A 24,072-nucleotide genomic window follows, 5' to 3' on the forward strand; every position below is an offset into this window, starting at 1 on the left:
TATGTTTTCCTTTATCTCTTTAACACTTGAGGGATGTCTATTTCAGAATTTAGCATCCCTTTTAAAATATTAATATCTTACATAGACACATGAGACATGAAGTAGAGACACCATGAATTTATATGTCTGATAATAATAATAACTGTAGTATTGCCATAGAGTTGATTTCAGAATAGAGTTGTCAATATTAGAATGTCATCTACAAAATCATTAAATATGTTTTTAATGAGCACTGTGGGAATAAGTGAAAGGTTTATGAAAACCCTAATGTATCTGTTATGAAGAAGTTTAATCACAAAGGCATCACAAAGCTCAGATTTTGTCTAGAGAATAAGACAAAATATTCATGTACATCAAGCCTAAGAAATCATGCTTACATGATAATCAAAGCATCCATAAACTGGAGGAAAATTCCATATTGAAATTCAGCTGCGTGGGCTCCCTGCTATATTCCTCCACTTTAGATTAGCCCAAGGGCTAATCTAACTACCCGTGTGACCTAAGGAAGATAACCACTTCTTGTCTAACTGCCCATACGATCTAAGGAAGATGTCCTTACTTCCCATCTCTTTTACCAAGTCTTGGAATCAGAGTTTTATGTACATGACCTGCAGCAACCCTAATAGCTTCTCATTCAATTGGCTGTAGAACCTTTCGAATCTAGTGCCTCATTAAGAGACTGAAACGTTTTACCTATGGGGTCCATCCACTTTGGAGATTGTGTTGCTGTTACATCTACTAGTGGATATAGTTTTTCAGAGAAATTTGGGGGACAAACTCACTTTCAGAGGAATACTTTGGTTTGGGGAATGTAGACTAGAAAAGGGTAAGGTGGGAGAAAAGAAGTCAATTAACTTTCATCATCCGCAATATCAGGGAAATTTTGCAGTTGTTACATTTGAAGACCATGCCTTTCAGTTCTCACCAAGAAGTACAATACATAGGGCTATTCCTTTTTTTGTCATAGGATTAGCTTTTCCTTTTTCTTGATAAAAATCTCTGGAGCAGATTGTGCCATCATCAGGTCTCATGAGAGGCAGAAATGTTAGGTTTCATAGTTGTTCAGTTTTCAGATAATGTGACCTTGATGAATACTAGATGAAAAGCAAGTGGAATTTTAGGTGCCGTTTGCAAAGCAGAATGCTGACAAGCTCTCATTACCATCAGAGATGAAGAAAGAATCCCATCTGGGTTTTGTTTTTTGTTTTTTGTTTTGTTTTTGTAGCAGTATGTGTTATTACTTAGAGAAATCACTGGACATTTTCTGCTTGGACTTGGAGGCATGGAAGGGTTTTTAAGTCCAAATAATGCTGGGAATATTTAAAAGCATGTTTATTTGGCAAAGGAGGGAGTTGTATGAGAGACCAAAACCAGCCCTGGCAACCATTTCCCTGGCATGGATTTGTGCTGCTTGGATGAACCGAGGCTGATCATATCACTGCATTCAGCAGCTGCTGGTTAAGCAGCTATTTGGTATCATACTTTGTAGAGTGCTTATTAAAAGGTCAGTTGCATTTAAAGGGATGCAATGACAAGACAAATTAGGACAGTTCCAGATACAGAGCCATATGGCTTGTATTTAAAGGCAGGGATGCTTTGCAAAGCAGGAAAGTTCTTTCTGGAACATGCCAAATCTGTCACTAAATCTTGCTGCCTTTTTAATTATTTTCCTTGCCATCCTCACACATGTCTGGATAGCTCAGGAATGTCTTGGTCTTCTCCTACTCCTGGTATCTTGCTTCTCTAACCTAATCTGCTCTTTCCCATCTAATATACTGATAGAATGCTTCACAGTTTAAAGCATTTGTATATATACCATTTAATTTAATTCATAAGAAACTTCACCTGCTCTTTCCTGCCAAGAATTTCAAGCATAAACACTTCAACTTACTGGTATTCAAAGTCTTTAACTTTCATCCCCAGCCTTAAATTGGCTGCTCCCCTTCATGACCCTTCCATTTCAGTTAAACCCAACTCTCTTCCCCTGCATTAAACCTGTATATTTCCAAGTCTGTGCCTTTGCCCTTAACATTCTCTGTCACTCTATGGATTGCTCATCTCCTCCTAAAATTCACATTTTCCAGAAATTTTTCCTTGATGAGGCTAAGCATTCTTTGTGCCTATACAAGAGTTCTTTTAAAATTACCAAGCTTTTCAAGATTCTAGAATAAACCCATTTATTGAGCACTTTAGTTTGAGGAACACTGCTAGGACCTTTGACATACATATATATTAGCAATTTTATTGAGATATATTCATATACCATATAGGCCATCCAGAGTGTACATTCAATGGGTTTTGGTATCATCACAGAATTGTGTTTGAGCATCTCAACAGCTCTTTGTGGTAGACATCATTATCTTTGTTTACATATGAGGAAATTAAGCTCAGAGAACTTGCCTGGATAAATACAGCTCAGGAAAGGCAGAGCTGAAGTAACTACACTAATTTCCTAATGCCTAATCCAGTGTTCTTTACACTTTTCAGTGCACCACAACAGTTTACATGGTGATTACAGTTATTAATCACCGTAGCTTGTTATTGTTTTTATTTTGTTCTGTTCTGCCACTTTATACAGTTTGATAGAGTATTTTTTATTTCTTCGATGATTTTCAATGCTTGTTACTGGATCTGGAAATAGAAAGCACTCAAAAAATGGTAGTCGATTTCCAATGTATTTGCCAAAATACACACGTTTTTACCTTTGACACACTTTGCAGTTATTTCTGGGAGAACTTCCAATCCTTCTGATAAGAGTCCAATTGATTGTCATCCATAGGAGCAAGCATCTGGCATGTGCAAGCAGCCAGGATGGGTTGTAATCAAGTCACTGACTCAAACCAGGTCAGCCAGTTTCTCAGCAACATTCTGCCACTCCTGAAACTGTCGAGTGACCTGGCATTGCAGGAATTTGTTTTGCCTAGATCCTCCAAAGCCCACTGGGATTCCTCTTTCTGATGGTCCTGGACAATCACGTGTGCATATTTCATAAGACTAATTAAGAAGTTCAGTAGTCATGCCATTATGCCATTAATGAAAGGATTCTTTAATGTGGTTGGGATGCCAAGTGCTGTACCAAACCTCGTGTGAAATGCCCTTCTGTAGTGAACGCCTTCTGGCCTATCTGGAACCGCAGGTGTCTAAGTCCCACACACTGTGGATTGTACCTTGAAACTGCAAAGCCAGGCCCTGTGCCGAAACTGAGTAGTTAGCTGCTTTTACTGGGTGTGAGCATATGTTGGTTGTGAATCAACAGACGAAATAGCTACTTAGTATTACTGTACTGTTTTGCTTGACAATCCCTGTTGAGGGATGGGGAAATTGTTACACATCACAAGTCTCCAGCTAAATATTAGGAAAGCAAGGTTCTTAGAAGGTAAGTAAGGGAAGTCAGTTCAAGACTGAAATTCAAGACATGAGGCTTCCAGTACTTTCTGCCTTCTTCAGGACAAGAGAAAGCTTTTATGGGTCAAATGAGAGAGAAAACCTGTCACTCATGCAAGCATAATTTTCAGGTAAAGAATAGATGACTGCCACCTGTGGACTGCAGGCTAGACAGGTGCCAGAGCACAGCTGTCAAAAACGTGGACTCTGGGCAAGGCTGCCTGGATGCTGCTACTAGCTACTGCATCTACTGCTACTAGCAGTGTGACCTTTGGGAGGTTACTTAACTTCTGTGTTTTACTTCGTTCACCCATAAAATGGAGATTAAAATGGTGCTTACCTCAAAAGGCTGCTATGAACATTAAATGATTTAATGCATGTAAGCTGTATAGATGAGCATCTGGCACTTAGTAAATGCTATGTAAGTGTTTAAAAAAGAAAAGAAAATCTATATTTTCAATGTCATCAGCAGTATGCCTCTGATAACCTTCCTGGTGAAAATGATCTCTCTTACCACACCTAGGCTCAGCTTTACTCATTAAACCACACCAGGGTTTCTGACAGCTAGGCTGGACACAAATCTTAATTACAAATATGAAACTTTCCCATCACAACCCCCATTACCCAAGCTCTAGAGCTACTTTGGGGTTACAAAAGTCTGACTTTTATCTCAGTGTGGAAGAGAAGGAGAAAGGGATTGGCAGCCAAGGAATAGGATTTTACCTGCAAATGTGTTTTTAAAGGGAGTTTATTTATTGAGCTTTTTCTCATTTCTCAGCTACCAATGCACAATCAAAGCGGAGAGGCCACTTCTCCAGGTGCCCCAAGCAGTACAAGCATTACTGCATCAAAGGGAGATGCCGGTTCGTAGTGGCGGAGCAGACCCCCTCCTGTGTGTAAGTAGAGTTCCCAGAGCCAGCAGGCACAAGGGTGCAGAAGGGTGTCGGCCTGTGGCTTGCCAGGACTGGAAAATCTGAGCTATCCAGGCTATCTGTGGGGACGCAGCCTTGTCCTGCCCCCGGACACTTGTTTAGGGGCCTCTTCTGCAGCAACTTACGGAGAAACTGACACGCACTTTTCTGCTGAAATATGAGCGCGTGAGAGCCCAGATCTGCTTCCAAGCTGGGCCGTGTCTTCTGCTGATTTACGCAAGCAAAACGGTTTCTGCCCAGTGTTAAGGATGCTTTTCAGCTCAAATAATCTCCCAGGCAGTTTGATGGAAACGAATCCTGCTGGCATATGTGAGGTAGTTCACACTTAATGTAAATATGGAGAAATATATGCCAAATTAAAAGCTGCTTTTGGAGTATGTGAGTGAAGTCCCATTTATAAACAGAGATTTTCAGTCTGTTTACTACAGCAGGGAATTGGGAGAAAAGTTTTTTTTCCAACTCTCAGTAGATTAAGTGTCCAAGTTTAATTTTATGCAGGCACAAACGGCTTTTTTTTCCATCTTGTTAATATTCATTTTCTTCTGAAGAGACATCCCTCTAAAGTGCTGTCTGGGGCCTTTTCTCATGGAGGAACAGGTGATTCTTCAAGTACAATTTTGACCTAAAAGTTCACAGAAGGTTTATGTTCTGCATAGTTTTCCAATATACACTTTTTCTCATAAGGATCTCAGATCAGTGATTTCATCCCTTATCTGTGGAACTTTTAAGAGCAATGAACTTCTTCAAAAATTTAATTATAATTAAGTTTAATAAAAAATAAATATATATTCTGGATAAATACTTATGTAGAGAGGGATAAGGATTATTAAAGTAAGGAAATAAGGAAAAGTGTGTATGTGTGTGTGTGCAGGTGTGGTGTGTGTGTTGGAAAGGCTAGAACTGACTTCTTTTTCCTTTTTCATTTCATTTGTTTGCCCACTGTCTTGGAAATATATACCGAGTTTTCAAAAATTTAATGCCCTTTAACTCAGTACATTTTTCTAACTGATCCCCATGCCTCTGGAGATTTATTTTTCTTTAATATTGCTGCCTTCTAAAATGGAAATAATAGTGTGTAATTTACCTGCCTAAAATTAATATGCAGCTAGTCTCCTGAGTTTGACTTTAAAACTCATTTCCTTGGCCTTGACAGCCCCTCTGATCCTGGTCTACCTTTCTTAGTCATGTCCGCCTCACCATGTTCCCAAATGTTCCTCTAAGACATGATGTCCCTACGAGCTCTTCTTATAACTTGGAAAACTTATTCTCACCGATGTTTGAAGAGGCAGCTCAAACATCAGCTCCTCCTGGACCATTTCACTGACTTACCCCTTCTCAGACACCCACCCAGTGTGAGTTAAAGGTCCTTCCTCTGTGATCTAGTCACTCTTCTATAAAAGCTCTAATCCCACTAAAGCATAATTGCTGGTTTCTTGACATGTCCCATCCATGATTGTGAACTCCAGAGGACAGGGCTCATGGCTTATTCATCTTCATGAGCCAGTGCCAAGTACAGTGCCTAGAATTTACTAGGTACAAAAGAAATGACTGAGGAATGAATGAATGAGAGTTTCTACCATGGTCTCTCTAATGTTATGCTAAATGTCGAAACAAGGCTTTACCTGAACCATTCTTAGGGGTGGAATGATAGAGAATTGATGGAAGGCAAAGGGGTGAGGGCATAAATTTCAGAGTTAGGTAGACAAAAATTAAGATTTTATTTCTATCAACCATAAGCAGTGTTAACAATGGATGTTGCCTTTTCTGAACATCAATTTTATCATCTGTAAAAGGGGATAATATCTTCCTCTCAAGTTTGAAGATTAAGCAAAATAATACACATCACACACTTACCAGCTTATCTAGCATAAAATAAGTGTTCTATAAATTGTACTATTGAGATGAAAGGGAGATTATTCACCCTGGCTCTGACTTGGTGCAACATGAATTCAGGCAAAACTGCCCCCCTCCCCACTGGTGACTATGTCACCTTGGGAAACCAGGAATAACTCCTTTTCCTTGGAATCACAGGACTGTGTAGACTCCTGTTTTTACATGAAAAACAAAAGAATACTTTGTTTCAAGATGCATGTTTTTTATTCATTTATACAGCACAGCTCATTGAAGCAATGTTGTGTAATGGTTAAGATCATGAATTTGGGAGCCAAACGCCTGCATTTGAATCCCAGTCCTACTCTCTTAACCTCTCTGTACCTCAATTTCTTCATATATAAAACAGGATTAATAGTAACACTTACCTCAAGGGCTATTTTAAGAATCAATTGTGTCAATTCTTATATACATCTTAGAAAATTGTCCAGTGACTATTTCAGAAGAGTGATTCTAAAAATTTGATTTTGCAGAGCCCTCCAGGGTCATGGACATCTTTAAAAATAATTTTTATTAAAACTTGTTTTTTACATTTTATATTTTAAAATGTTTATTAAATAAAACCCACTTATTCATTTATTTGACATTTCTTAAATACTCACTAGGATTTTTCTCCCCTTCTGTCTTCCTTTCCCTTGTAAAAAGGCACTCTCAATAGCAAGGCACTGAATAAAAATGACCATCAGTTTAAATGTTATTGGTTTAACAAAGAGTGAAATAAAATGAGAGCCACTATACCTGTTTTGTTAAGGTGTGACCTTCTAGCATGGCTATAGGAAGTACTGCTTATTGAGAAATTCAATTAAAAAGCCATAGTTAAGCCACTGCTCCAGAGCTGATAATTAGAAAAACATTCTAAAAGAACAGCAAGTAATGCTGTGCATTTTATGGGCAGAGTTATTGTTTTTAAAAAGCCATATTTAGTAAATTTGTTAGAGAAACATTTAAGATAATTGGGAAAGACTATATTTGTAGGATTTTAATTGTAATCTTAAAAAAAAATTTCTTTAAAAGATCTCCTTCCCACACATGCAATTAAAAGATTTTTTTTTTCCAGTGCCACTCTGATGTGCAACAGATTTTTGATGTTTCAAGACATTTCTAAGCTCTCTCCCTATTACATTGACCTTGGAATGAAAATACCTAGCTATACTGCAAAAAGCAATTTTCTCTCATTCACCCAGGGGTGCTCTTACAGTAGATGACGTTAGGTGTCTTTCTTCTTGCTTCCATTGAGCCTCACCTTTCAATTGATGGTTGTTACTGAGCTTGTTTGTTTTGAAGCATTTTGTCAGCTACAATATCGGCATTAAGAGATCTCCTTATCTGAGACATATAGGTTTTGTGGGAAAAAAAACAAAAAACAAAACTACTTTGGCTCATGCCAAACATAAACTATAGAAAGTTCTGGTCCTATCTTAAATAAAAATGGGGGTGTAGAGAAATCTTTTCAAAAGGCAGAATTTACATCTTTCTAAGATTTAAATAATTATGTAATGTATGTGCCCAGTATCTTTTTGTATCTTGAATACTTCTGAGGAGAATAAAGGTAAATTTTGTTAATCCATACATACTGATGTTGCAACTTGTAATTTAAATTTTTAAATGCCCTTAGACAAAATTTTTATTTACCTTTTTTAGCTTCTGACATAATTCAGAGAACACTGTGGATAGTCCCTAAATCACTGAGTCTTTAGAACACTGATGTCACACAGATAAGTCCCAGCTGAGTGAAACTAATGCCTAACTGTAACCTCAGTGTCTTACTTTCTTGGCTACTCAAACAAATACCATGCAGTGGGTTGACTTAAACAATAGGAGTTTATTGGCTCGTGATTTCAGAGGCTAGAAGGCTGGTATCCTGCTGAGGTCGGTATCTTCTGGCTGGCCAGTGATCTTTAGGGTTCCTTGACTTTTCTGTCACGTTGCAATTCATGTAGTGGTGTCTTCTCTTTTCTCTTCCAGGTCTGTTCACTTTCAACTTCCAGCTGCTCCCTGTGCTTCTCTGTGTCTGAATTTCATTCTGTTTAGGAAGGATTCCAGTAATCCAGATTATAGCCTAACCTGATTCAGTTAGACCACACCTTAACTGAGGTTTCACCTGGAAGAGTTATTATTTACAATAGGTCTACACCCACCAGGCCAGGTGGTGGGACCTGAACGAGCCTTTTGGAAGGATGTGATTCAGTCCCCAACACACAGAGACTTGGGGAACCTGATGAATTGAGTTGAATCTTAAGACTATATTGATAGAGAATTGAGAAAATGAGGACAATAATGTCCCCATATGATTTTCAGAGGGCTTGGTGATTTCTGGCCACCCCACTTTATGAAGGTCACAGAGAAATAGAGGTCATGTAGGGGAGAGTAGATGGAATGATGAACACACCTGAAAACATGGCCTTCGAGGAGCCAATCAAGAAACTATAGAGGTCCCATTGTGTATTGGGGGTATGTAGTAGGGGAGGTGGTGAATAGAAGAGCATTATCTAATCAGTATCACCAAGAGGAATTAGAACTGAATGGGTGAAAGCTACAGAGAAAGCAATGAATCAGAAACAGCATTTATGGAAAGCTTTGTGTATGTTGGGCTCTGGGCCATGAATTTCCACATGCATTGCCATGTTTGATCACATAAAACAGTAGCACAATAAGGGAGTGATAGTATTGCCCTAAGATGAAATAGGAAATCCTAGGGATTTTCAGAGTCCTTGTTATGAAGGTATTTAAGCAATTGGGAATGCTATGGAGGAAATTTTATCATTGCCTCCCTTTCAAACTCAGAATCTAAAATTTCAAAATAAATTTTAGTAAATTGTCATTATCACTGTTTATTTATATTAGAATTATTATTAATAGTGTTCAAGTGATGATAAGTTTTCAGCAAAGGAAAGAAAGTAAAATAGCTTGTGAATGCAGTAGTGTACAGCTTTTTTTTTTTTTAAGTAACTGTTCTTTTATTAGTTCCCAGTTATGAAAACAATGTTATTTTCTTCATTAAAGAAATAGTAGAGAATCTTAAATGTTCTGTATTTTTTACCCTGTTGCCCTCTTCTTGTTTTATTTTTATAGCTGTGATGAAGGCTATGCTGGGGCAAGATGTGAGAGAGTTGATTTATTTTACCTAAGAGGGGATAGAGGACATATTTTGGTGATTTGTTTGATAGCAGTTATGGTGATTTTTATCATTCTGGTGGTCGGAATCTGCACATGCTGTCAGTAAGTATTAAATGCCTAATATTTTTAAATACTTAAGAAATTGCATCTTGCTCATTGCTTTATTTATTTTTACTTTCCCTATCTCCTTCCTTCCTTTTCTCTTTCTCTTTTCCTTTGATTTAAAGAAATCTACTTTTTGAGGTTTGCCATCATTTATATTGATGTAAGAATTTATGTATAATAAAATATATTCCATGATATTTAGTATTTTACTGAACAAAATTATTATAATTTAAAGCAAAATTTATAAGTCTTCTAGTTAAACAAAAGCTAATCATTTAGTCCTTAAGTAAGTCATATTTTGTTTGAGATTGTTAGTAGACTAAATTAGACCAGATAAAGAATCCCTTCTTTTTCTTAAACTGTACAATGACGCTATAACTTTGAAAGATAGAAATAAATGAACAAGAAAATAAAAATGACTGTTTTCACTTGGCGACATTAAAATAATGAATCTTGTCTACAAAAGATTACTTTGAGTTTCCTGTCTTTTACTTTTCATATATCACTATTTTGGGAGTCAAGAAACACCTTGACTCTGAGGCATTGAGTGGTTTGGTACAGTTCTCAATTGTATTCCTTTTGGAGGAAACTCATCAACTTTTCTTCAGACCAGGACTACCATTTTATATGCTAATATATTTTTCCTATTGTAGTGTCCTGAGATGCTAGTCTAAACTTCTAAACCTTTACAGTTAGGTCTAACCCATTGTACACAGCAAAGGTGTCTCATGATTCCCTTTGTTCATGATGTTCTTCCAAAGCAGAAGAAAAACTAGCATAGCTATTTGCAGTCCAGGTGTGCCACATTTCTTAATGTTTTTATACTTTATTTTCTATAAAATGAGAGGATTAAGTAAAATAATCTGTAGCATTCTTTCTAGCTCTAAAAGTGAAAGATATTTTGATTGTATCGTCTTTGGTAGGATGGTGCTTTTATGATGTCAGGTTTGAGGCAGAGCATCAGTAGAGCAGAGCTGGGAAATGGCCTATTTTATTACATTAAATTTGTTGTACTTTAAGCAAGAAAACTGGACCACACCTAGAATATCTAACTCATTTCTTAATTAGTTGATCTCGAAGCTACTTTTACTCTCTTGATTTTCTTGTGTCAGTTCCCAATTCTGTGCTATTTCTGCTTTACACAGTACATAATGTTTATCAGTCTACTTTGTAAAATGACTTGGCCTGAAAATTTTTCTGGCACCAACCAAGCTCTGTCAAAATCCAGTGCTGAATTCTTTCTTTATACCATTTTGCCTATTCTAGCTATCATTCAGTTCTAGAGAGAGATGGGTTAAAAGAGAACCTAAACTATTCAAGAAAAAAAAAGGACCCTATGCAATTTGAACAGTCTAGAAATAAGATCCTACGTTCTCTTGATGATTAGTTTTGTGTTCACATGAACAAGTCCACTAATTCTTAACTCCTTATTTTCTAAGTCCTCTACGAAAATGTCATAAAAGAAGGAAGAAGGAAGAAGAAATGGAAACTCTGGGTAAGGATATTACTCCTATAAATGAAGATATTCAAGAGACTAGCATTGCTTAATGGTAAGTGTGATAAACTTTGTAGGTGGGAAACTATTCAAGCATAACTTACTTATGAATGGGCCTCAACTGTGTCTAGTGAGTCCTTGGGTGAAATTTGATAATGTTTAAAATAAATTAAAATATTTTACTAATTTATATTTCTTATTAAATAAATTGATTTTTTTCCCAACAGCTCATGCTAAATAGACTTTCATATCTTTCTCCTATGTGTTACTACAGATAGATGCATGGGAAAGAAGGTTTTTTTTTATTAAAATTATTTATTTTTACAAATTACATTAAAAAAATACGAGGTCCCAATCAACCCCACCGCCCCCATCCCCCACTCCCCCCACAGCAACACTCTCTCCCATCGTCGTGAGACATCCATTGTACCCAGTAAGTACATCTCTGAACATCACTGCACCCCGTAGTCAGTGGTCCACATCATAGCCCACACTCTCCCACGTTCCATCCAGTGGGCCCTGGGGGGATCTACAATGTCCTGTAATTGTCCGTGAAGCCCCACCCAGGACAACTCCACATCCCGAAAATGCCTCCACATCTCATCTCTTCCTCCCATTCCCCAAACCCAGCAGCCACCATGGCTACCCTTCCCACACCCATTCCACATTTTCTCTGTGGACATTGGATTGGTTGTGTCCATTGCACATCTATATCAAGTGGGGGCTTAGATTCCACATGGATACTGGATGCACTCCTCCTGCTTTCAGTTGTAGACACTAGGCTCCTTGGTGTGGTGGTTGACCTTCTTCAACTCCATGTTAGCTGAGTGGGGTCAGTCCAATAAATCAAAGTGTAGGAGCTGAAGTCTGTTGAGGCTCTGGGCCTGGGTGTCTTATTATCAGTCCAGAGATTCAAATCCCCTAAATATATCTTAAACACCAGCAGGAAAGAAAGTTTTCATACACTTTTTCCAAAGTATCAGCTCAAGCGATCTTCTAATTTAGCAAGGTTGTGGTGTGGTTATTTTTTTTCCTCCCTCATTTTTTGCATGCAAAGAAGGATTTTAATTTAGACATCTCAAGTTAAAAGGAAATAGCAAGTCATGTTTGAAAGCCTGCATTTATTGAGCGTTTACCATGTGCCAAGCATTGTTCTAAGTTCTTTAAATATTAAATATTAATAAGTTAGGATCCCAGTAGGAATCACAAATACTCTTAAATGATCCCATAAAAAGATTTTGGTGAAGGGACTCTGAGGGCAGTGTTAAGGGAACCCACGAGGAATATTGCAGCACCCTGAGAATAGCAACAATGGGAAGCTATTAACCCTTCATATGCCTGGAGGGGCCAGATGAAATATTCCCTTAACACACTGAGAGGAGCCCCACATGGCAGTAGCTGTAGCTGTGAAGAAAAGTAATCACTGTCAGAATTTAATAAGGATGAAAGGAGGAAATAAGGAAAACATACCCCAAACTTTCTCACCTCCTGCCTTCAGATCCTCAGCAGGTACATCCCAAACCCAGCTAGAAACCAGAGGTGAGGGAGCCTTGGTTATGTGATGTGTAGGGGTTACATCCTGGAACACAGAGGTGAGCAGAGGAAGACTTCAAGGGACAACCTCCAGCACAGTCAGGGCATTCTGGGTTGTCATGACATCAAACCCAACTCAAACGAAGGAAATATATTAGCTGACATGAATTGACAGTTCAGAGGTAAGGTGGGCTTCATATTCGATTGAACCAGAGGTTTGCACTTGAGGAAAGAGGTTATTTTTCTTTTTCCTCACTCTTCAAAGACTTGACTTCATCCTTGGCCAGTACCTCTTTGGTCTTAGGATAGGCCAGGGCCAGTAGTAATCAGGACCACTGGCTTCCTTGTTCACATCCAGTGAGAAAAGGTAGTGACTTTCCATAGCTCTCTCAGCAAAGCAAGGAATCTTTCCCAGAAACCTCCAGCAGGTTATTGGTGTATAGTAAAAACTTGTTGAGTAAATACTGTTGAATGATATTGCTCTTCTAACTTCTTACCAGAACACTAATTAATTCAAAATAAAAAATCTTGGGGAGGTGGACTTGGCCCAGCGGTTAGGGCATCCGTCTACCACATGGGAGGTCTGCGGTTCAATCCCCGGGCCTCCTTGACCCGTGTAGAGCTGGCCCACGCGCAGTGCTGATGTGCGCAAGGAATGCCATGCCACGCAGGGGTGTCTCTATGTAGGGGAGCCCTACGCACAAGGAGTGCGCCCCTAAGGAGAGCCTCCCCATGCGAAAGAAAGTGCAGCCTGCCCAGGAATGGCGCCACACACACGGAGAGCTGACACAGCAAGATGATGCAACAAAAAGAAACACAGATTCCTGTGCCACTGACAACAACAGAAGCAGATGAAGAAGACGCAGCAAATTGACACAGAGAACAGACAACCGGGGTGGGAGGGTGGGGGGGGGGAAGGGGAGAGAAATAAATAAATAAAATAAACCTTAAAAAAAAATTAATCTTACTCTAGAATGTTTTAAAAATTGCATTTAATATTTCTTTTTTAAATAGCCTGCTCTTTTCCTTTATTTCCACAGGCTATGAAGTTACCTCCAGGCTGGTTGCAAGCTGCAAAATGCCTTGCTCATATGAAAATGGTCCCAACATGTCTCAGGAAAATAGCTAGCTGAAATGAATTTTAAATAATGTATCTACTTTTTATTTTAACTTTAGTTTGTGTTGTTTTTATACTGTTTTTATTGTAATAATAATTTTATTATTGTTTAATAATTGGGAAATAAAGCAGCTGGTTAAGGTAGCAACAATTGTTTCATGAAGAAGGAAATTTTAATAAACTCCCTCTTAAGTTTTATCACTAGAATTAGTAACCACACAAAAACAAAATTAGGAAAGACTTTAGAACCTAGGAATTGAATTAATAATTAAGCTACCATCTATTCAGCTCTTACTAGGTACTAAGTGTTTGAAATATACTATTTCATTTAATCCTTTCAACAGAGATACGGGAACAGGCTCAAAGAAGTTAAGGAATCTAACCCAAGTTTACAGATTAAGGAGTTGTTGGAGATGGAGTTGGAACCAAGAGTAACGTAAACCTAAAGTCTGTGCTCTTCACCATCATTATTATTAATCTGTCAGTGCAACCTAACTCAATAATGTAACTCAATTTTTTATAGTGGACTCTATTTTGCCATGATTGTAAGATACCAGGGCCATTTTCCTGCAGAAACATAGAATGCAGACTCCTGGCCCATGCTATACTTACCATCATGCATTCTGTAGAGCTGACTTTTTTTATGTCTTTCTTCTTCCATAAATTTTCAGTGACAATAATAAATTCTTACATTATTAAAGCAAACATATTTACCCCATAGCTAGGGTAATGAATAGAGATGGAAAAGTAAATGACTCACATTCTTTAAGCCCCAGGCAAGTGTTTATGCTCAATAAAGTATAAATAATAGCACTGGAGGAGGTGGAGGGTTCTAGGGTACTGGGAAATGACAACATGGTAGTGTCCAGGCAGGGACTGGTTCTGACCACATCTTCATTTCTGTTCTTCTAAAATCAGTACATGTGGTTGCTCTCAGATAAATTTTGGTGCAGTGGACTCATCCATCTTTCCAAATGTTCCTTCTACGCCACAGCATATTTAATAAAGACTTTTAAACTTGAAAAAAAAGTGAAATCTGTATCAACAATATTCCATCAAATATGGAGCTGTCTACATTGGCTGAGTGGGTCATTTACAAAAACTCATGGGCAATATTCCCAATTTTTTGTGCTTTGTCTGTTGGACCTGTCAGCCAAGCAACCTCTTCTCCATAGTCAAAGTAAAGAAGAAGAATTCAGACAAAGGCTGAAGTTGTATATCACCTTCTATCTCATATTGCATTTTGAGTGAGGCTAGGGCTGTGTTTATGTATAATACAGAAATACCTTGCATGTCAATAAGAGCTAAGTCAAACAACTGATAATTTTCTAAATCTACTTTTTTCTCCTGACTAATGGTCATCCTTGAAACAGGATCATATTAACTGATTCATGCTGTACATGTTTTAATTTCAAAAGTCTCCTTTGGACTTCTTAGTACTCTTTCTCTTTCCCATTCTTTAAATACTAAAAGTATTTGAAACAAAGACACGCTGGAGCATTTAAAAGCATCAAACACTATTATAAATATTCCTTCTTTCCTGGATCTAGGTTGGCTGATGAATAGAATCTCTCAAGTGAATTCAGGCTTAGGAATTTAGTTTTGATTCTAAAAATGTTAATAGTGTCTCTCTGAAGTTGGGTAGGACTGACACCAAGGAAGAACTTCAAGGAATTTTGTATTTTTCAAACTGCATTTTATATTTTTACATATACTCAAGAACCTTGTTTATGTAAACTGTTATTATCATCTTGTAATAAATTTATTTTTAAAATGAAGCGAACATTTTACTTGGGATTTTCTATTGGCACTGTGAATTATTAATAGAAATAAATTTGAACATTATTTTTCTCAAAACCTTTATAAATGATAGAGATTATCCGTGAAGGCATTTGAAATGGTCACATCATGACCATGTGTTTTTTTAAGAAAATAAGGATTTGCATGTGTGATAGACACCTACGGGATTGACCAACACCGTGACCATATTTTTGAGCCCTACCTTCAGTTGCATTTTCTTGGTCTAAGTTGGGCATCTAATGAAGTTGGGCCAATTGGGTCATTCCCAGGGTATTTTGGAACTAGACCTAGGTTCTAGTACTATAAAAATGCACATTTGGAAGCTACTGGCATCCATGTTTTGCCCTATTAGGGGCAGAAAAGCAAAGGAAGCTGGCCAGCAGAGAGAAAGGGAAACCTGGGCAACCGTTCAAAAAACAACAGGGATAAAACATAAGTTTCCTGACAGGTTCTGAATCCCAGTAAATTGTATTCTCAAAGCTTAGCCTCATTCATGTCTTTGGGCTCCACGAGGCGTGATGGTTTCTTTATAATAAATTCCTTATTGGCTTAAGTAGTTCACTTTGGGTTTCTATAACCTGCAACCAAGATCCTGACCAGCTCAGGTGCACTATGAGATGTGGATATCAATTTCTTGATGTGGAATTTATATTTTCTGTGAAACAGAATATCAAACCATTGGCTTTCAAATAGTGCCTTCAATTGTATTGGAGGAACATGTCTAGAATATTCCATTTCCACCGTCCAGTCAATTAGACTATGATTGGAGGGAAACATGAAGAGGGGGCAGTTAGCTCAGCATGCATCAATTGGGCATCTACTATGTTCAAGGCACTGTGCCACCTGCTGTGACAAATGCTAAGGATTTAAAAGGGAATAAGATACGGCCCCTTAAGAAGCTTAGAGTTTGGTTGGTGAAACAGCTAATATTCAGAATTTCAATACAATGTGGTACTCTGAGAAATGTGCAAGTTACATAGGCTCTGAGAGGGGGATGACTTAGCTCAACTTAGAATAAATTGGGGAATGGTCCTGGAAGAAATTATATCTGAACAAATAACTGACCCTGAGAGATAAAGTTCTCTGTGGCAGTTTGAAATTATTTTATGAATCCTCAAAAGAGAAAGATTATGTTTGCAGGCTGGTCCTGTGGGTGTGAGCAACCCTTTCAATTGGACTAATGCAGTAAAGCATGACTCAGGTTGAGTGTCAGTCCTCTTGCTGGGTGGATAAAAAAGTTGTGCTGCATATCATTGCAGTGATGGATACAGGCTGTTTTATATTTTGTCATAACTTACAAAACTACAGGATAAAGTGCAAACTATAAGGTGAACTGTAGTCCATGGTTAGTAGTGATGCTTCAGTATAGATTCATCAGTTGTAACAAATGTACTACACTAATGAAGGATGTTGTCAATGTGGGAAAATGTGGGAGGGGGGAGAGTGTCATATGGGAATCCTTTCTGTTTTTTATGGAACACTTATGTAATCTAAAGCTTCTTTTAAAAAATGTAATTATAAAAGGAAAAATAAAAATAGACACACTGGAATAGAGAGCGCTGCCATTTTTGATCCTTCCATGTTACAGAGAGAAGAATCTCAAGCAGATGAGGCCCCAGAGAGGTGAGCCATTTGCCTGATAGCTGACTTGGATAGGAAAGTGCCTCTCTTATAATGCCTTGAATTGGACTTTTGAGGTCTTGGAACTATAATTTTTTACCCCAAATAAATACCTATTATAAAAGCCAACACATTTCTGGTACTTTGTATTAGCAGCCCTTTGGCAAACCAAAACAATCGCTGCCCCAAATCCTGGGTAAGTCCAGATATTTCTTGGGTCCTTGACAAATTCTACAGAATCTCTCTGAAAGATTCAGCAGTGGAAGGAACAGCAGATGTCACCACAAGGGAACAAAAGCAGAGAAGTTATCAAGGACTAGTGCCTTGTTCCAGACTGCCCCCAGGATCCATTTATATATTACTGATAACACAGGGGATGGTATGTGGGACCATGTGCTGTGAGGTAAGATGTTGCTGATTCCAATGACTTTAAGTGATGAGCTGAGATTACACAGAGCTTTTGATATCTTTTCTGGGTGGATTGCTTGTACCTTTCACATTTTTTTTCTGTTTCATTATCCTTGAGTAGGCATGTTATATAGAGAGTGGAGTAAAATTTTCTAGGTCAAATGACTTGTTATTTGGATAAGACCCCAGTTTGTGCAAAGTTTTACAAAGGAATTAAAAGATACATTTCAATATTTAGGCTTTAAGACCAAGTTATTACCTTAATGAGACTTCATTTTAGTATACTATGCATCTGACTCTTTGTTATGCAAACCTAAACAACTGGGGGCATTGCTTAATTCATTCATTCAGATATATTTATTGAGCATCTATTCCATGCCAAGTTGCTTTAGATGTTAAAATACACCAGTGAACAAGATGGTTTAAAAAAAATCTCTTACCTCATTGAACTTATATTATAATGGATATAATTTTTCTTAGAATTTGGAACAAGGCTTATCCAAGTAGCTCCATTACCGAAATAATATCATTATTAGATTTGTAACCTGTAACAGTGTTTTGGAGCACAAAGCTCAAGATAAGCAATCATAGGAAGAACCCAGTTTAGCAGCTTTCCTTTGACGCCCAAATAATTTACATAGCTTAATCAAGAATATCAGAGCAAAAAAGGAACAACTATGTTTCTTTGGTGTAAAAATCATTTTTCATACTTTTTTTTTTTTTGCTCTGGTGCTGCATTGGGACATCTGGTCTTCTTCAAAGAGTCTTTTATGCTTCAAAGCATTTTTCTGCAGAGAAACCTGTTCCCATGTTCCCATCTTTTGGCAGCTGAGATTAATTCTAGAACATAATGTGCAAGTTGTCTACTCTTGCCTTTTTGCTAATGTTATTGGATCCTAGAAATATGTGTCTTATAATAACATCTAGTTGACACTTGTAAACTCTTTAGAACCTGTCAGCTATTGGGGTATGAAATAGTCTAAAATTCAGTATTAGGAAACTATATAACTCCAAAAATTACATCAAAATTATTTTTAAGAAGTGAATAGTTAGGGATGTTTCTGCTATTAGAAATTTCAAAATGTGGATATCTATGTATATTCAATCAACAATTATTGTCAATACTTGTGTTATAAAAGAAATGTTAGCCAAACATATTTTCCTAAGACTTTTTCTTCCCTGTTTTTTAAGTTTAAATTATACACACACAAAAACTCTGTAACAGAAGTCCATCATGAAGCCTGTTTTCTTTATTTTTTTTCAGTTTATTTAAAAGACAGGGCACACCTGAGCAGGCTTCTAGGGAGTGTGCAAGTGATCATTTTGTCATTGTGTGTTGTACCAATGAGTGGAGACCCACATAATGAGCAGGAAGGAATTGGGCTCTCTTCCTGGGGAGGACAGATATGGTCTCAAACAGAGGGGAGGGTTTCTCTTGAGAGCATGAGCAGTTCCTAATTGGGGAGGACAAACCAGTATGTCAATACCTCAGTGTTGCAAGTAACTATGAATCTTGTCATCCAAGGAGAGAAGCGGGGTGGCCTCTGTAACCCTGAGGGGAGGCAGAGGGAGGAGTAGAACAGATGGAACAGAGGGTATTTCGTAGGCAATGGGAGTGTTCTACATGATCTTGCTAGATGGACACGGGCCATTTTAAATATCATCAAAATTTGTCAAAGTGTACTGTCTAAAACGTAAACCATACTGTAAACCATTGACCATGGTCAATAGCTATGTTTAACTATTTGTTTATCACTTATAACAAATGTACCATGCATATATTAAAAAGGTATAAATATAGGAGTCCCTTGTATTCTGTATGTGACTCTACAGTTCTCCACTTACTCAGAACTCCTTATTGTTCTCTTGCTGTGGCAAGTGTAATCATTCTTATAAGATGCATGGAGATTAATAAAATATCTTGAAACTCTGTGATCCAAGCTAGATGAACAATTTGCTAGTTTTTATTAAGAAGTGTGAGAGAGTCTTATATCTGACTTACCCTCTAAAACCATTTTCAAAATACTGCAATGCATTAACCAATTTAAATAAATAAGCCTGTTTCCAGCACATTCTATCTTAACATACTGGCAGCATTTTGTTAACTCAATGAACCAAAGCTAGCAATTCTAAAAAATCACTCACACAGAATGTTATTGCTTATTTGTTTGCCTGTTTTTAGTCTCAAAGTAAGGATAATCTAGTCGTGGGTACTGTACTGCCACTCCTACCCCAGCTCTAATTGGATATTAAATGAACTGCACTCTTAACCAAACAAGTCTCTTGATCACGCTATCCATGGTACGAGAATAGGGAAAAACTTGCTTCTGAACTATCCTAATGCAAAGTTTATTGGCCAGAATGGGTTTCAATTGCAAGGCCTAACACACTAACCTACTATCTTTCTCATCAGTAAAGTCAAATTAAATAATAAATAAAGATGGCATGCTTTATTAATAGGTATTAATAAAATGGATTTGTTTTTTAAAAATAATAATAATAAATAAGGTGGGTTGAGATGATTAAATGAGATAATGCCAGTAAAATGCTCAGCCCAGGACCTGGGACTTTTAAAGCCCCCTATAGGTAAAGGTTCAATAAAAGTTAGTTCTTAGTAGTCAGATCAATAATCATAGCGATGATGATATTCTTTAATCAGTCTAATGGAACACAAGATTCTCTTCTGAAGTTGAGCTACCACACTGACACAGAGAAGGATTTTTAAGGATCTATGAGCCCTATGTAAAGGAATGTCTTCTCTACTCCTGTTGGAACAAGCAGTGTTTAGATGAAGAATTCCACGTCAGTGACCTGTCCTGTGAAATTGTCTCATTCCTTTCTCCATGATCTTCCTCCCTCCCTTCCCACTCCTTCCTTGAAAGTACCTGATGACAAATATTAAGCAGGAATTATTATAATGCTAATCCAAACCAGTATGTGCCCAATAATTTTTAATTATGCTGAGAGATAAATTAGGTATTTTTGAAAGTGGAGTTGGACTCTCTATCATTTGTATGTGTAACATCATTGGAGTTTTAAAAATAGCTTGGGCCAAGGATTGGACGTAACATTCATATTTGTTATTCATAATAGGCCAGCACACTAAGTATATTGATACCCATTTACTAGGTGATGAAAAGAAACAGAAACAAATTGCTCTGAACTCTGCCAATTGGCTAAATAAATGATTAAGAATGGAGTCCACAAATCTTTGAAACATTTTAGAAACTGAAAAACCAGACAGGAATAAGATCTAAGAATCTTATGACAACATACTGATTGTTGTTTTCTTATTTTTTTATTTTTTATTGGAGAAACTGTGAACTTACAACACAATTATGCATAATGTACAGAATTTCCACACATCACCCTCTACCAATACCTTACATTGCTACAGAACATTTGTTACAGATTATGAGAGAACATGATTAGACTATTACCACTAACTATGGCCTATAGCTTACACTTGGAATACTTTTACCATACACTCCCTATTATTAACATCATGTATTAGTATTGTACATTTGTTATAGTTCGTGAGAGAACACTCTCATATTTGTACTGTTAACCACAGTCCATCTTCTACCATATGGTTCACCACATTATACAGTCCCATGCCTTGTACATTCCATCCAAAGCGTACACTCAAGTGGCTCTTACATCCATCACAGAGTTGTGCAGTCAATGCCCCAGTAAACCTTTGACTCAGGGGAAAAATACAATTAATATAACTTATGGACTATAGTTAACAGCAATATCGTAATATTCTTGCCTCAGTGTCAAAGAAGGTACTATATTAATGCTAAAGTTAAAAAATAGTAGAGTATAGGATTTTTTTCTCTTGTTTGTTTTTTAATTCAACCTTTTAGACAGTTTTAACAAGCTTAACTATCTTTGCTTATGCCTTTTAAAATATCTGAAAATATGGGAAAAGGACATTTAGTAAATATGTGCAGACTGAATACATAGCATGCTCAGTAACTCAGGGGTGTGCATATCATGCTTCTTTTGGAGAATAATATAAATTGGTAGAACCAAAACAATTTTTCAAACACATGACATGGAGAAGTAAACAGTCTGGAAAATATTTGGTTGTTCCTGAAGCTTATACAAAGAGTCAAGTTTTATACTACTGGATATAATTTTTAAAAATTTTATAAAATAATTTAAAAATTATTAATGATAAAGGTCAAAAAAAGAATACGGGGTTTGGTTTTATGAGATATGAATATAATTAACATTTTCTCTTCTTCATTTATTTAATTAATAAGGAGACCTTGACTGTGTCATTCAACTAATCTGTGCTCATTTGTTTGTCTTTATGAACACTAGAGGAATAGTTGAGTTAGTAGTTGGAATTAGACAAGATAAAAGTGCCTGGACAGAATGTTTTAGGAGTAATCTTTCATAACTTGTTGAGTTGTCTTTTTCTGTTACTTTATTTTTTTGAATTTGAAATAAAATTTGAATTAAAAAAATAAATATTTTTGTTGATAAAAATATTAAACCCGTATTTCTAGAACCTGAATACAATGGAACATCATTAATTTAGACCCCATCAGTCTGGAATTTGTCATCACTCAGTCATGGACTAGGCAGAGATTTATCTTCATGATAACTAAGACATAGTACTTTTAAAAATGATAGTGGAGATATCAATGTTATAAACTTTCCCAATACATTGAAAATTACTCCTCAGCAGTAGCATCTTTTTTTTTGCATGGTAATATCATCACTTTAAGTGATGTTTGTCACGTTTAAAACAATTCATCATTTGCTTTCTAAACTACTTTCAGATTCTGATTCAACTGACTAAATATTACTGAAAAATTGCAATCGTCACAAAAGAGACAGTGTATTCTTTTCAAGTAGCAGAAACGACATACATAAACAGGTATAATAAAGCTAAATAAATTCATTCATTCATCTCCAATGAATATTTAGCATCTATTCCATGTACAGCATACTACAATGTGTTAAGGGTAAAAAGATGAACTAGACTTAGTCCATGGTCCCCAGAATTTTATTCTCTAATAGAAAAGATGAGAATTTCACATGTACAAATAATACTTTGCTAGTATAGACTAGGGACTAAAAGGATTGTGGAAGACTTGTCTGAAGAGGTGGTATTTATCTAGACCTGGAAATATGAGTGGGATATGATTGGAAGTACAGGTGAGAAGACATTTGAGTGGATGGGTTGAATGTGAATAAAAGCACAGGCTAATCTAGGTTTGGTTAGGGAGTGGTGAATGTGCTGGTTTAAACCAGGTGCCTCAGGCTGTACAAGAAATGCTCCAGAGAGTTTCATATGAATAATGATGAATAGACAAGTGTGCATTTTGTCAGCCAAATGGAATATTTGCTTTTTAATGGATCGAAATACTCTTTAGGACACTTCAAGGTCACAGGGTGCATATATGGTACCAATTTCACACCAGATAGAGGATACCATAAGTCATGATATTACGTAAATTGATGCCCAAGGCAAACTGCAGCTTGAAGCAAAAGGAAAAATGCGCACACCTGTATACACTTATCAAAATATCCTCCTATATTGTGAACCCAACTGGAAAAAGGTATTAAAAACTCTGTGATTTAAAAAAAATACTTGACAGTATATGAAGCCCTGTATTGTTCACTCAGTTCAAACCTCATTGTCAGCCCTCACAAACATGCCCCACCGGAGACCTGATGATGTACAGGATCAGAAACTACAGGCTGGTTGGAGATAGACTGTTCCTGTTGCACAACAATGCAGGGATGGAAACCAAACAAATAATCACCACCTGTCCTTATTTACAATTTTGATATATTTTTCATCCTGGATTTTTGTATTGTTTTATTTTTAAAACAACACTGTGCTATTTAATATTTGTCTCTATTCCTGAGATTTTTGACACCCCCTCAAATTTTGTGCCAGAGATGAGTGCCTCACTCTCTTAACTCTAATCCTGACCCTATTTATTAATGAAAGAGTAAAAGATTAGCAGGCTCTATATGTAATTTCTCTGAACAAACAGATGACAAAACAGAAAATCCTCACTAGAACCTAATGAATTTTACATATTCATTATTCCCACCAACAGTTCGGAGATTTACCTTGGATTGACCTTTGGATTGAGTTTAAAAATGAACTCCATATTTTGATAGTGATATGACTTTGAACAAATCACATAAATTTACCCAACCTCAGTTTCTTTTTTTTTTTTTTTTTTTTTTTAATTTTTTTTATTTTTTATTGACTTAATCTTTAACCCTGATGTGTCATTGTCCATTTCATGTAGAGCAGATAAATGAAATAAATACTGATTACAAAAACTCCCAGCCAGGACCAGTTTCAGAGCGGCCTGAGCTGTTCCTTGGCCAGGGTCCTGTGCTTAAGACAGCCCTATACTTGGTTAATTGCTCTGTTGTCCTGCTCTTGAACTCCTAATTATTTTCAACAAGGTGCTCGGCAATTTCATTTTGCATGGTGCCTAGCAAATTATGTCACAGGCCTTGGCCCTGGCAGAGTGCCTGTGATACAGGAGGCACTCAGGACATGGTGGTATAATTGGCTGTCTTGCAGTTGATTTGTGGACACCTATTTACTGAGCATTTGCCTTGTCCTCAATACATGGAGATATGGGGGTTAGAGAGAGTCCTGCAGGTAACATCCCCAGTACCTC

At 37.0% G+C, this 24,072-nt stretch overlaps 1 protein-coding gene across 1 annotated transcript in view; it reads left to right on the top strand.

The window, feature by feature from the left end:
* Window positions 1-16,923, top strand: part of BTC (betacellulin) — a 54,129-nt gene extending 37,206 nt beyond the window's left edge. Inside the window, exons 3-6 of the mRNA XM_004465333.3 lie at window positions 4,163-4,280; window positions 9,279-9,425; window positions 10,868-10,978; window positions 13,497-16,923. Coding sequence (XP_004465390.1) covers window positions 4,163-4,280; window positions 9,279-9,425; window positions 10,868-10,976 — 374 coding nt within the window. The 3' untranslated portion in view covers window positions 10,977-10,978; window positions 13,497-16,923. The remainder of the gene's footprint in view (window positions 1-4,162; window positions 4,281-9,278; window positions 9,426-10,867; window positions 10,979-13,496) is intronic.
* The last annotated feature ends 7,149 nt before the right edge of the window (window positions 16,924-24,072 follow it).

Source organism: Dasypus novemcinctus, chromosome 1 (genome assembly GCF_030445035.2).
Source record: "Dasypus novemcinctus isolate mDasNov1 chromosome 1, mDasNov1.1.hap2, whole genome shotgun sequence".
NCBI lineage: Eukaryota > Metazoa > Chordata > Mammalia > Cingulata > Dasypodidae > Dasypus > Dasypus novemcinctus.